The sequence below is a fragment of the Mustela nivalis genome (assembly GCF_964662115.1).
Source record: "Mustela nivalis genome assembly, chromosome: 20".
In the NCBI taxonomy this organism is placed as follows: Eukaryota; Metazoa; Chordata; class Mammalia; order Carnivora; family Mustelidae; genus Mustela; species Mustela nivalis.
Window position 1 is genome coordinate 22,721,872 of NC_139039.1, and position 12,522 is coordinate 22,734,393.

General features: G+C 38.8%; 1 protein-coding gene across 1 annotated transcript; it reads right to left on the reverse strand.

Annotated features, from left to right (window-relative positions):
• Positions 1-5,374: 5,374 nt before the first annotated feature.
• LOC309855328 (uncharacterized protein C8orf48) lies at positions 5,375-6,885 on the reverse strand. The gene has a single exon (XM_082715507.1). The coding sequence runs from the start codon at positions 6,674-6,676 to the stop codon at positions 5,774-5,776; it is 903 nt and encodes a 300-aa protein (XP_082571633.1). The 5' UTR covers positions 6,677-6,885; the 3' UTR covers positions 5,375-5,773.
• Positions 6,886-12,522: the final 5,637 nt, after the last annotated feature.

The following is a 12,522-nucleotide window of genomic DNA, read 5'->3' on the forward strand; positions in this document are numbered from 1 at the left end:
GAGATTGGAATTCGAATGACTCAGATGTTCAGAACTGAAGTTTCTTTTCTCTCAGTCTGGCACATCATTTACTTCTGTTTCAAGGATTTCATTATTAAAATGTGTTAAATGCATAGAGATTTGCAGATGCAGAATTTTTTTTGATAAAAATTCTTGATGACAAAACAAACTAAATGCATATTTATGTAATTTTTATACTATAATTACATAAATTCCATATTTGTATAATCCTGTCCAAGTTGCTGGATACATTTTTAGTACATTGGGGAAATATGTGGTTTCTTAGCATCTGATCTGATGGACTTTCTTTTCCAGCTGCACTGGAATCTCTTGAGTATGGCTATAAAGAGCTTGGAAAAAGGATATTCATTCTTTTTGAATATATTCAGAGACAATAAAAATTTTTGTTCAAGTTTAGCAGCAACAATTTTTACCACCCTTCAAAATTGCAGAAAGTCATGAATTATCTTTAAAATTAATAATTCAGATGATTTTTTTCTATCTGAAAATGTGGGTTCCAAAGAAATAATTGTATATTCTATACAATGAATGCTGTATTAATTAGTCACATACTTCCAGAAAGGTGTCTTATCAAAAACATTCTGCTAATTTGCCACTGAGAAAATATATGTATATTCATGATAAAAGGGAATCCAATCCATGGAAAGAGAAAAATTATAGGAAACAGCTACACAAAAGCAAAACATTGACAGAAAAGCATATGCCAGCTGATTGTCTTTCTTGTTTTGGTGGAAAAGATATATTAAGTCTCATGGTTTTGACCCACTTATTTTTTCATCCATGAAGCTTTTGTTGAGCACTGTCCTACTCAGCTCTGCTAAGCACCATAGATATGATGCAAAGTCTTGGTACTTGAGATGCTCGCGTCAAGTAAGAAAGAAAAACATATTTATGACACGGTATCATAATATGAATAGGATAGTAATGCTTTCGGGGCATAATTAATTCTGGTTAGTCATTGTTTTAAGGTTATGGGATGAGTGCAACAAAGGTGAGTTTTTAGGCTGGGTCAAAAAGTACATCAAACCATATAATCACCTCAACAGATGCAGAAACAAAACAAAACAAAACCATTTGACAAGATCCAACATTTTTTTTATGGAAAGACATCTGATCAATTTAGAAGGGAACTCCCTCCACATAAGAAGTCCATTTATAAGAAACTCACAACTAATATCATACTCAATGGTAAAAGACTGAATGCTCTTGCTCTCAGACCTGGGACAAGACAAGCATGCCTGCTTTCTCCACTTCTATTCATTATAGTACTGGAAATTAGAGCTAGGGGAATTAGACAAAGGAAAAAGAAAGGTACCCAATTCAGAAAGAAGAAGGAAAATTTTCTCTGTTCATAGGAGACATAATCTTATAGCCAGGAAGCCTTAAAGAATCCATTAAAACATGTTAAAGCAGATAAACGAATTCAAGCAAACGTTCAGGATACAAATTCAACATGCAAAAGTCAGTTGTACTTTTATGCACTAGTAGTGGACATCCAAAATGAAACTGGATTGGAAAAAAATTCATTTACAATAACAAGGGAGTAAAATACAGTACTTAGGAATAAATTAAATAAAGGAATCATGTAACTTACACAATGAAAACTATGAAACACTGCTTAAGAGAAATTAAAGAAGAACTAAATTAATGGAAAGCCATCTTGTGTATGGACTGGAAGATTTAACAGAGTTAAGATGACAATACTATCAAAGCAGTTTTCAGATTCAATGTAATCCCTCTCAAAATTCTAATAACGCTTATGACAGAAATGGAAAAACCCCATCCTAAAATTTATATGGAATCTTCAAGACACTGAATACCCAAAACAGTCTTCTTCTTTTTTTTTTTTAAGGTTTTATTTATTTATTTGCTGGGGGTAGGGAGGCGGGGGGAGGACAAGAAAGGGGTACAAGCTCCACAAACAGGGGAAGCAGCAGGCAGAGGGAGAGGCAGGCTCCCCCCTGAGCAAGGACCCAGATGGATGCGGGACTTGATCCCAGGACCCTGGGATCATGACCTGAGCCAAAAGCAGAGGCTTTAACCCACTGAACCACCCAGACATCCTGCCAAAACAGTCCTGAAAAAGAATGACAGAACTGAAGATTTCACACTCATCAATACTAACAACAAAGCAAAATGACGAAACATTGTGGCACAAACATAAGGGTAGATAGACATCTAGATCAATGGGATAGAACTTAGTGTCTAGGAAGAAAATCTCACTTTTATGGTGAGCTGATTTTGGGGAAGGGTGCCAAGACTATTTAATGGGGAAGACCAGTCTCTTTAGTAATTGTGCTGGAAAACTCGATACCCACAAGCAAAAGAATGAATCCTTATTTCACAACATAAATTAAAAAAAAAACAAAACTCAAAATGGGTTAAAAACCAAAACCTAAGACCTAAGATCATAGAAAACTTAAAAGAAAACATAAGGATAGGTCTACATGACCTTAGACTTGGCAATGGTTTCTTAAATATGACACCAAAAGCATAGACAACAAAAGAAAAAAATAGACAAATCTGACTTCATTAAAATTAAAAACTTTTATGCACCAAAGAACACTACCAAGAGACTGAAAAGGCAGCCCACAGAATGGGAGAAAATATTTGCAACTCATATATCAGGCAAGGGTTTCATATCCAGAATATATAAATGACTCTTGCAAGTCAACAAAATAGTCAAAACAACCCAATTTATAAAATAGGCAAAGGTGTTTGAATACTCATTGCTCCAAAGATGACACCTATATGTCCAAGAGGCACATGAAAAGATGCTCCACCTCAGTAGCCAAATGTGAGTCCAAAGCAAAGTAAGATGCCGGACACAGAGGAACAAACATTATGATTCCACTTATATGAATTATCTAGATAAGCAAATTCATAGACACAGAAAGTACATAGAGGTTACCAGAGACTGGGAGGAGGAGAAAAAGGGTGGAGGGTGGTTATTGTTTAACAGATCTGGAGCTTGTGTTTGAGGTAATGAGAAATTATTGCACGACATTATTAATGTAAATAATGTCACTGAATGGTACAATGAGCCATGGCTAAAATGGCAAATTTTATATACACATACATATTCTCACAGTGAAAAAAAGGTACAGAAGAGAGTATATCATAAATTATCTTTGGTGTTTCTATTTGCGTAAATGCTGGAAAGATAAGAAACTAGTATAAGTGGCTACTTAGAGTTAATATGAATAGTCAGCTCATACACACTAATTTGGTTGTACTGGCTGAAACATAGGAATGCTCTGTCCTGATTGATAAGTAGCCACTCCCCAGTTCCCTTTCTTCTACCTCTGCTCTCATCCTGGGATACCTGATTATCCCATGATCCAGCAAGTAAAGAGTTAATCTGGCAGCCAGGACTCTTGCAGGCCCACATAGAAGAAGTGAGAGGATAACAGGGTAGCCGGGAAACTGCACACTTAGACTTTTGACATCCTTCTGACAGTTTGAATCATGCAACTGTGCTATCTACTTACTATAATGAAATAGAAAAAGTTAAGGAGTATACTAACTATAAAAGACAAGAGAATCTGAGCAACACAAATGCATACTTGTAAAATATTGGCAAGAAGAACAGGAGAGCTCAGGAAGTGCAAGTTTTATGGAGGGGCTTAAATGTGGGGGGATTGGGATAGGCATGAAGGATGAGATTAGACAGGTAAACGTGGGTCAAATCTGAAGGAACATCTACGTGGCATTAATTCAAGCTTTTTTCTTTAAGATTTTATTTATTTATTTGACAGAGAGAGATCACAAATAGGCAGAGAGGCAGGCAGAGAGAGAGGGGGAAGCAGGGTCCCCGCTGAGCAGAGAGCCCGATGTGGGGCCTGATCCCAGGACCCTGAGACCATGACCTGAGCCGAAGGCAGAGGCTTAACCCACTGAGCCACCCAGGTGCCCCAATTCAAGCTCTTTCTATTGCACTGATGAATCATTATTTTTTAAATCAAGAGAATAACTTGAGCAGGTCTGTGTGTTAGAAATATAGTTATGACAACTGGTAATGGAGTGAAGAGGAGAGAAGCCGGGAGTGAGATGATGAGGAAAGTGGTAACAAGATGGAAATAAGTCATGGTCAGAAGAATGATCCAGTGGTCTTGCTGAAAGAGTTAGCTTGGGGTTTGTTAATGAAAAAGAGGAGGAACAAGTAATGATTCTTAGATTTCTAGCTTAGTTTACAGAGGGGGTGGATTATGACCTTTAAAGGGGAATTCTAAATAGGAAATTATTCAGAATTTTGATTACACGAAATGGGAATATATTGAGATAGCAAAGATAAAGCATGACATAATGTGGATTTCAAATAAAAAGTTACTATGAAAATGGTAATGTTTTCCATTTTATTTAGGAATGACTAAGAGGAAATATGCTAAGTTCTACAGGACAAAACAGTATCTTTGTACATAAATGAAAGTCTAAACCCAAAGACTATTATTGGAATATGATACAATAACTATTTTGTGCTGTTTTTTACAAATTTATTTTTGACTGTGATAAGCTTTGGTGTTAGATGTGCAGAAAAATGTCCTCCAGGTACTGTCACTAATTCTAGGATTTATATTTTTAGAGAAAAATAACAAATATGACTTCTCAAAATGCTATCTCAAAATGCCACCTAACACTTTTTTTCCCAATAAATGTATTTCAAAATACCATGGTGTTCTCTAGGGGGTAATATTGTTTTAAAAAGACTTTTTAGAGCACTCACAGCAAGCATTCTTCCCTCACTTCCGTATCTACCTCCAGCTACCCCTTTTCTCCCCATACAGCTGAACTTCTAGGATTATTGCACATCCATAGGCCTCATCTCCTTACCTTACATTTATTCCTCGATCCACTTGGCCTGATTTCCATAAGTGAAGTGTCTGTTGCTAAGGTCAACAGAGCCCAACAGGTAAGGGTAAGGAAATTGTCTCACAGGAACTCTCTGCTTCATTAGCATACTTAGCCCATCCTTTCTGGAATGTTCTTTCTTTGATCTCTGTTAACACTATGGCTTCCTTTATCCTTCTGTGGTCATTTTTCTTAACCTCCTTTGTTTGCTTATTCTCTTCCATCCAGCCATTAGTTGCTGGATTTCTCAGGAGCTGCTCATAACCTCTCCTCTTGGATTCCACTCCTTCTAGAAAAGTTTACCGTATCTTTGATTTCAATTTCCAACTATAGGTCAGTGATTCCACCCCACGCTTTATTTCAAATCTCTAGGCATGAGCTTTTCTCTTGACTGCAAGCACAAATAACCAGCCATTTCCCAACCTCTCAATGTAAATGTCTTAAATATACCTTAAACTAACCATGCTCAGATAATCACACTCTTAATCACTACCATCAAACAAGATCCTTTTCCAATGTTCCTTTAATATTTTTCATCCAAGTGCACAAGTCAGAAATTTAGTACCATTCTTAACATTTACCTTTTATTAAATCCCATATCCATTTCTTCACCAAAGATAGTTAATTATTACCTCCTAAGTATCTCTTACATCTCTGTACTTCTATCTGTATTGTCAAACCCTAGTCTAAACCACCAACATCTCTCTCCTGGATTGTTTCAAACATTTTGTAGTATACCAACTACAGTGTTGCCATCTATAACAATAATAATAATAAACATAATGGATGGAGAGCTTTTAGCCCACACAGCTGTGAAGGAAGCATAGTCAAGTCTTAAATTAGTTTCCCAAGTACCTGTAAAAATGATGATTATTCAAAAACACAACAGAAACATTTATCCACATTACACATTATCATTGGTTAACACCATCTCCTGTTTGGATAGAGTAGGTGGCTTGGTCAAGCAGCAGAGAAAGGGTGAGTGACAAGCGCTTTTTTCATTCTGACGCATCTGCTCTCTATCTGACCTTTCAAAACCATCGTATCTGATCCGACTTTTCTCATTCAGTCTTTTCCAGATTATTCTGGGGTCGTCTGAAAGCCTGGGAAAACCCTCCTGATGTGCATCTCCAATACGGGTAAGAAAGTCTTTGGTATAAAGGTGTTTGTCTATCTTCTCTTGGAGTAGAAGGGACTCTAGCAAAGTCTTCTTCTGTCGCAGAAAGACAGATTGAGCCAGTTCTGCTCTTTTTCTGTTGCAGTGGGGACACGAAGAAGAAATGTGTTGCTTAGCTGTCGCCACCTGTTTTGGTGTTGTCCTCATGTTTTTAAGGTAGATTCTGTTCAAAAGTTCATCAGGAATGGTACAGTTTAAGTCCTCTTTCTCTGAAACCTCTGCATCCAATCTAAGCTGTAGCCTTTTAGGTCTGCTGCCCTTTTTCTCCTTGGAGTTTGCTCTGTGATGGATCAGGTTGATTTTAATGTCACAAAAAGACCGCAGGGCATTCCGTTCTTCATCAGATTCCCGAGTGATTTCTGTTTGAAGTCTAGTGTCCCACTGGCGCTGTCCAGACTTCGTTTCTTTGCCCTTGAGATGGTTGATCCATTTCCTAGTGAATTTCTTTTCATTATTTGGGCAGTCTGAAAGCTCAGATTGTCTGTCTCGATACTCCAAGCGTGCAGTGGTCTTTCCACTCCCAGATGGGCTCCCAGAGGTACGGGACCAGGACTGCTGTCCTCCGGAGGAGCTGAAAGAACTGGAACTCTGGACCTCATCAGTAAAGGTCCCATCAGAAAGGTCTCCCATAGCCCTGATGTCCGTTTGGGCCAGTTCCCCTTGCTCTCCTCAATTCCCGGGCTTCTAGGCGAATGGCTATCACTTTGCATCATACTGGGCTCCTCATCTGCTCTGCCCTGATTAAGACGGGCGCAGGAACTGGTCACAAGGGAGTCCACAGGGGTCGGTCTCAGAGCAGGCAGCTCTGCAAGGATCCGCTTCCGGGCTACGGCTTCCCGGCTGCCTTGGCAACGAGGCCGGGCATGCGCAGTGGGTGCCAGCGCTGAGCTCCTCCTCTTTCCCCGCCCTCTCCAGTGTAGCCTGCCGGATCCCAGAACGGAGCTCGCTGGGTTTGCAAAGCGCAGGCTCTGCAGTCTCTGTTGCGGCTCCTCCTTGGTGCTATTTTAAGTACAAAGTGTAGCGATTCATGAGAGAAGCTAGCAAACTGCATTCCTTCAGGGGTCTCACGAGCGTATGTGTGTTAGGCCAATGAGCACAGGCGACCTCTAATTCGAGAATGTATGTCCCGCCCCGCCTCCTTCCCCCCCCAAAAAAGCTGGTCAAAAAACGCAGCAAAAACCCATCTGCGGATCATAGAACCAGCTCACCTATTCGTAGACCATGTCGTAGAGTAAATACTGAACGACTGAAACCATCCCACAAGACTCCTGCCCGCACATCTTGCACAACTTTCTGTGCTCCCAGATTGGGATGACATTCTGTGCTCGGATTTTCCCAAACAACGGGTTTTTAGGTCTTTGGTTCAGGCAGTTTCCCCTCACACTAGCACACCTTCTCTTTGTATGATTTATTACTGTTCCTCCTTCAAGTCCCATTTTCTCAGGGATGATTTCATACCCATCCTGCCCCCAAACTCTTTAGAGCCTTTCTTTCATGGTTTGCTGCTATATTATGGTAACCCACCCCCACCCCCATTACCCAACTAGATTAAAAGTTCCATGATGGCAGAAACTAAGCCTGTGTTGCCCAGCACTCACCAGGTACCTGACACATTAGAAGGCATTGGATAAATCTGTTAAGTAAATGCACTGAATGACTATGAAAACAAATGAATATAACCTCACACAGACCCAGTGTAGTACCAGCTCAAGGAACTCCAATGTTAATCTTTCTGATCCACAATCCACCCACGGGTGGGAAATTTTACTCTTTTCCCCATGACTTATCCCTTTAAAAGAGCCTTTTAAAAAACATGGTAGAATTTTATTAATAACTGTTCTTGTGAATTATAATACGTTGTTTCTGAAAATGGACTTTTTCTAGGTCTTAGTAAGTATCTGAGATTATTTTAAGAGAATGAATGGGCTCCTTGGTCAGCTCCCTTGCCACATGTTGTTCAAGACTAGCCAGATATATTTAATGTTATTCTAAAAAATGTTCATCTTTTCATGAACAAAGGGTCAAAAGGCTGAAATGTTCAAAAAGCATCTCTCAAGTATGAACCAGCTTCACATAGATGATAAAGAGATTGCAACTTTGTGTATTCAACCCAGGTAATAGTTTATCATATAATATTAGTCTTTCAAAGGAGGTAGCAGATAATTTATGGGTAGCTCCAAGTGATTTCCCCATCTCAAGGGCTCAAGACTTTCCTTATTATCTGAATATTTATATGTAATTCATTATAACCCATATTTTTCCTAAAAATATTGATCAAAGGAGCTATACTTTGTAATAAAGTATATTCATATCTTCCAATAAGCTATTTTTAATACCGTATCTAGAAGCAGATACATTTGGGTAGAATAATCTGTTATTAACCATTTTTTTAATAATAATAAGTCATGATCTCGGGGTCCTGGGATCGAGTCCCGCATCGGGCTCTCTGCTCAGCAGGGAGCCTGCTTCCTCCTCTCTCTCTGCCTGCCTCTCTGCCTACTTGTGATCTCTCTCTGTCAAATAAATAAATAAAATACTAAAAAAAAAATAAGCATGACCCAGTAAATTGTTTAATACTCTTTTTTTTTAAAGATTTTATTTATTTATTTGACACAGAGAAAGAGAGATCATAAGTAGGCAGAGAGGCAGGCAGAAAGAGGGGGCAGGCTCCCTGCTGAGCAGAGAACCCAATGCAGGGCTCAATCCCAGGAGACTGAGATCATGATCTGAGCTGAAGACAGAGGTTTAACCCACTGAGCCACCCAGGCACCCCTGTTTAATACTCTTAACATGGGTGTTTTCCAAGGTACAGTCAGTCACATTCCTTCCAGGGTCCTGACAAAATCCAAGGTTAGGGGAACAGGTGAAAACCTCTCCTGGCTCTCTTGCCCAGGCTTTGGACACCCATGGGTACTTGGGCTCCTTCCTGTAGATTGGCTCTTTTTCTTTGAAAAGCACGCCTGTGAAGTGCCAGAGAGAATGTGCTTTGACATCCACAGTGTAGCACACCATCACTAAGATGAGTTCCTCTGGTAACCTTTTCCTCCAGAAACCTTAGGCACCTCTTAGGGGCTGATGGGAATGTTGGGATCCTTTACGGAGGGAATTGTGGCCTAAGATGGCCTGGAGTGGGGGTGGTGGAGAAATGGGAAGTAAAGAGATGAATCAGGTGTTCCTGGCCTAACCATGTGATGGCACAACTTTGATTGCCTTATAAACACCGCTCCTTCCAAGTTCTTCATGGGGAGCAGGGCAAAGCTCTTCTTCCAGCTTTTCCTCAACAATTAAATGTGCTTTACAGCTATGGGGCTTAACCCCAGAGAGCAAAGGTCAAAATAAGTTAGTCTTCCTGTCTGATTCCCTTTCTCTCACACTGTTTCTTCCCGTCTGGCAAGCCCTTCTCCCCTCAGCTGTCATAGCTCCTTCCTTCCCAGGTGGCATTTAGCCTGTACCCCTTCCTGGTGCCATTGTGGTATTCACTGTACCAGGAGGGAATCTAGTGTATGACTAAAGGAAATTAAGCTGACAAATCTTTCAACGATATTCTACCCTTCACATAAACTTCACAGCACTGTACTTGGTTCTGTGGATCAAACAAAATGAATTTCTTCTCCTAAGGGTCTAAGATGAATGTGTCAGAAATCTCATGGTGAGAAATGATGTTTGCAGAATAAAGAATCTTACATCACTCGTGTTAAAAAAAAATTATTTCAACTTATAGGAAGTACTGGTTCTTCATTTATTTAAAATGTTTTTTTCCCTCACAAATATCTCAATTTTTCCATTCCTTTTTCCTGTGTGTCTTCTATAAATTTTCTAAGATTGATTTCCTTATGCAGAGTTGCCCTTTGCTTTAACAATTATTGCTTTTCAAAGGTAATATGTTTATTGTACTTTAAGAGATAAGGATAAGCCACCAATATTTATTTTAGTATATGTGCTGCTGAAGCGAACACTCAATGTTGATTTTATTTTATTTTATTTTAATTTAATTTATTTGTCAGAGACAGAGGGAGAGAGAGTGAGCGAGCACAGGCAGACAGAGAGGCAGGCAGAGGCAGAGGGAGAAGCAGGCTCCCTGCCAAGCAAGGAGCCCGATGTGGGACTCGATCCCAGGACCCTGGGATCATGACCTGAGCCGAAGGCAGCTGCTTAACCAACTGAGCCACCCAGGCGTCCCTCAATGTTGATTTTAAATAAGTAATCTGAATTCTGATCTCTCACAGATTATACTACAAGCACTTATAAAATATTTTCTATTTTTCCTTGAATAATTTTTTGTTAGTAAAATCTAGATTATATTGTTTTATAAACTATTTTCTTCAATTAGCAATAATATGGCTTTTCCGTTAAATTTGTAAAAATTCTTTTTCAACATAATTTCAACATATTTGATTTATTTAATAATTAAATTATCTAGGCACAAAGTATTTCCAGGTTATTTTGCTCCTAAAAATTATCAGGATAAATGTTTACCTAGTAAATCTTTATATACATTCATAGCTCTACATTTATGATAAATTCCTGAAATTGTAATTCCTGAATTGTAATTGTATGTGCAGTTTGAAATATAATATTTATGATAATTGTCACATCTAAAACATAATTCCTAATGAACTTTATAACCAACCTGTCTTGCTTCAGGATAAAAGTTAAAAAAAAAAAATGCACACACACACACACACACACACACACATATTCTTTTATTAGAATACACTAAATTTATAAACATTGAGGATTTTTTTAATTGGGTCTTCCTAACCAGAAATTTGGCATGTCTTTACAAGTATTCAAGTGTACTTTGGTATCTTTCAGTTAGTTTCTTCATTTAGGTTCTTTATGGATTTTATTTTGTTTTATATACTTTTAGGCTAGTGACCCTAGGAAGTTACTTCTTCCACTATATCTTGCAACTGATTATTATTTATACACTGGAATGCCATCTATACCTCTATTTTTACTTTATAGCTTGCTAGTTTAGTGTTTATTGTTTAGAGTCGCTGCATCTTTGTCTTGGATTTGTAAAACATATATAAAACTTTTGATAGTTAGAAGTGATTTTGATCTTGGAAAACAAAAGTCAGAATGATCTTTGTGACAGAATTATTCTATAAAATGCTACTATAGCAAAGCTCTGATAGATAGATAAAATATTGAAGAAATTCATCAATTATTTTTTTTATTTGTGTGGTATACTAATTTGCTGGGGTTGCTATAATAAAATACCACAAACTAAGAGGCTTAAACAACAGAAATTGCCTCACAGTCTATAGAAACTAGAAATGTGAAATCAGAGCATTGCCAGGGTTGGGTCCTTCTGAGGGCTGTAAGGGAAGGGTCTGTTGCAGGTCTCTCTTCCTTGACTAGTAGATGGCTGTCTTCACGTCATATGGTGTTCTGCCCATCTGCATGTCTGTGTGTCCAAATTTCACCTCTTATGAAGATACCAGCCATACTGGTGTCTAATATTGGCGGCCCACACTAATGACCTCATTTTAACTTGCTTACCTCTGTAAAGACTAGATCTCTAAAGGGATACACATTCTGAGGTAGTGGAGGCGAAGACGTCAACAGAAGAATTTGGTGGGAATGCAAGTGAACGCATAGTATGTGGGGTTTTGTTTTTTTTTAAGATTATTTATTTATTTATTTGACAGGGAGAGATCAAAAGTAGATGGAGAGGCAGGCAGAGAGAGAGAGAGAGAGAGAGAGAGAGAGAAGCAGGCTACCCACTGAGCAGAGAGCCCGATGTGGGACTTGATCCCAGGACCCTGAGATCATGACCTGAGCCGAAGGCAGCGGCTTAACCCACTGAGCCACCCAGGTGTCCCTAGTATGTGGTTTTTATGAAAAAGAGATTAAAGGCTAATTCAATAGTCTGCCTCCAGGATGGATTTTAGCTTGTGATTTGCTAAGGGAGAAAAAAAAAAAGAGTAGTTAAGTATAGGGACTTAAGAAAAGACCAACTGCTTTATAGGTATAGGTAGGGCTACATTCTAGGTAGTAATTTCGACTTCATTTGTCTGTTAATTAAGAAGTATCTTTGTTTTAGATGAAGGCTCTTGGGGGCTCTGTGAATACAAATTAAATTCTCTGACACTGTTAAAAATGTGACGGGCCAGCCTTTAGAGAGATGGCTCACATTTAGTGTTTTAAGTAAGATATTATTGTTCCTTCTGGAAAATAAGAAAAATTTGAGTTTTTTTTTTTAAGATTTATTTATTTATTTATTTATTTGGCAGAGAGAAATCACAAGTAGGCAGAGAGGCAGGCAGAGAGAGAGAGAGGAGGAAGCAGGCTCCCCATAGAGCAGAGAGCCCGATGCAGGACTCGATCCCAGGACCCTGAGATCATGACCCGAGCCGAAGGCAGTGGCTTAACCCACTGAGCCACCCAGGTGCCCCAGAAAAATTTAAATTTTTAATTTTGAACAGATCTTTTAAAATATTTTGACTGGGGAAAAAAATGGGGCACCT

Coding starts and splice junctions, on each gene's coding strand:
- LOC309855328 (XM_082715507.1), bottom strand. CDS start 6,676: ATGGGAGACCTTTCTGATGGGACCTTTACTGATGAGGTCCAGAGTTCC.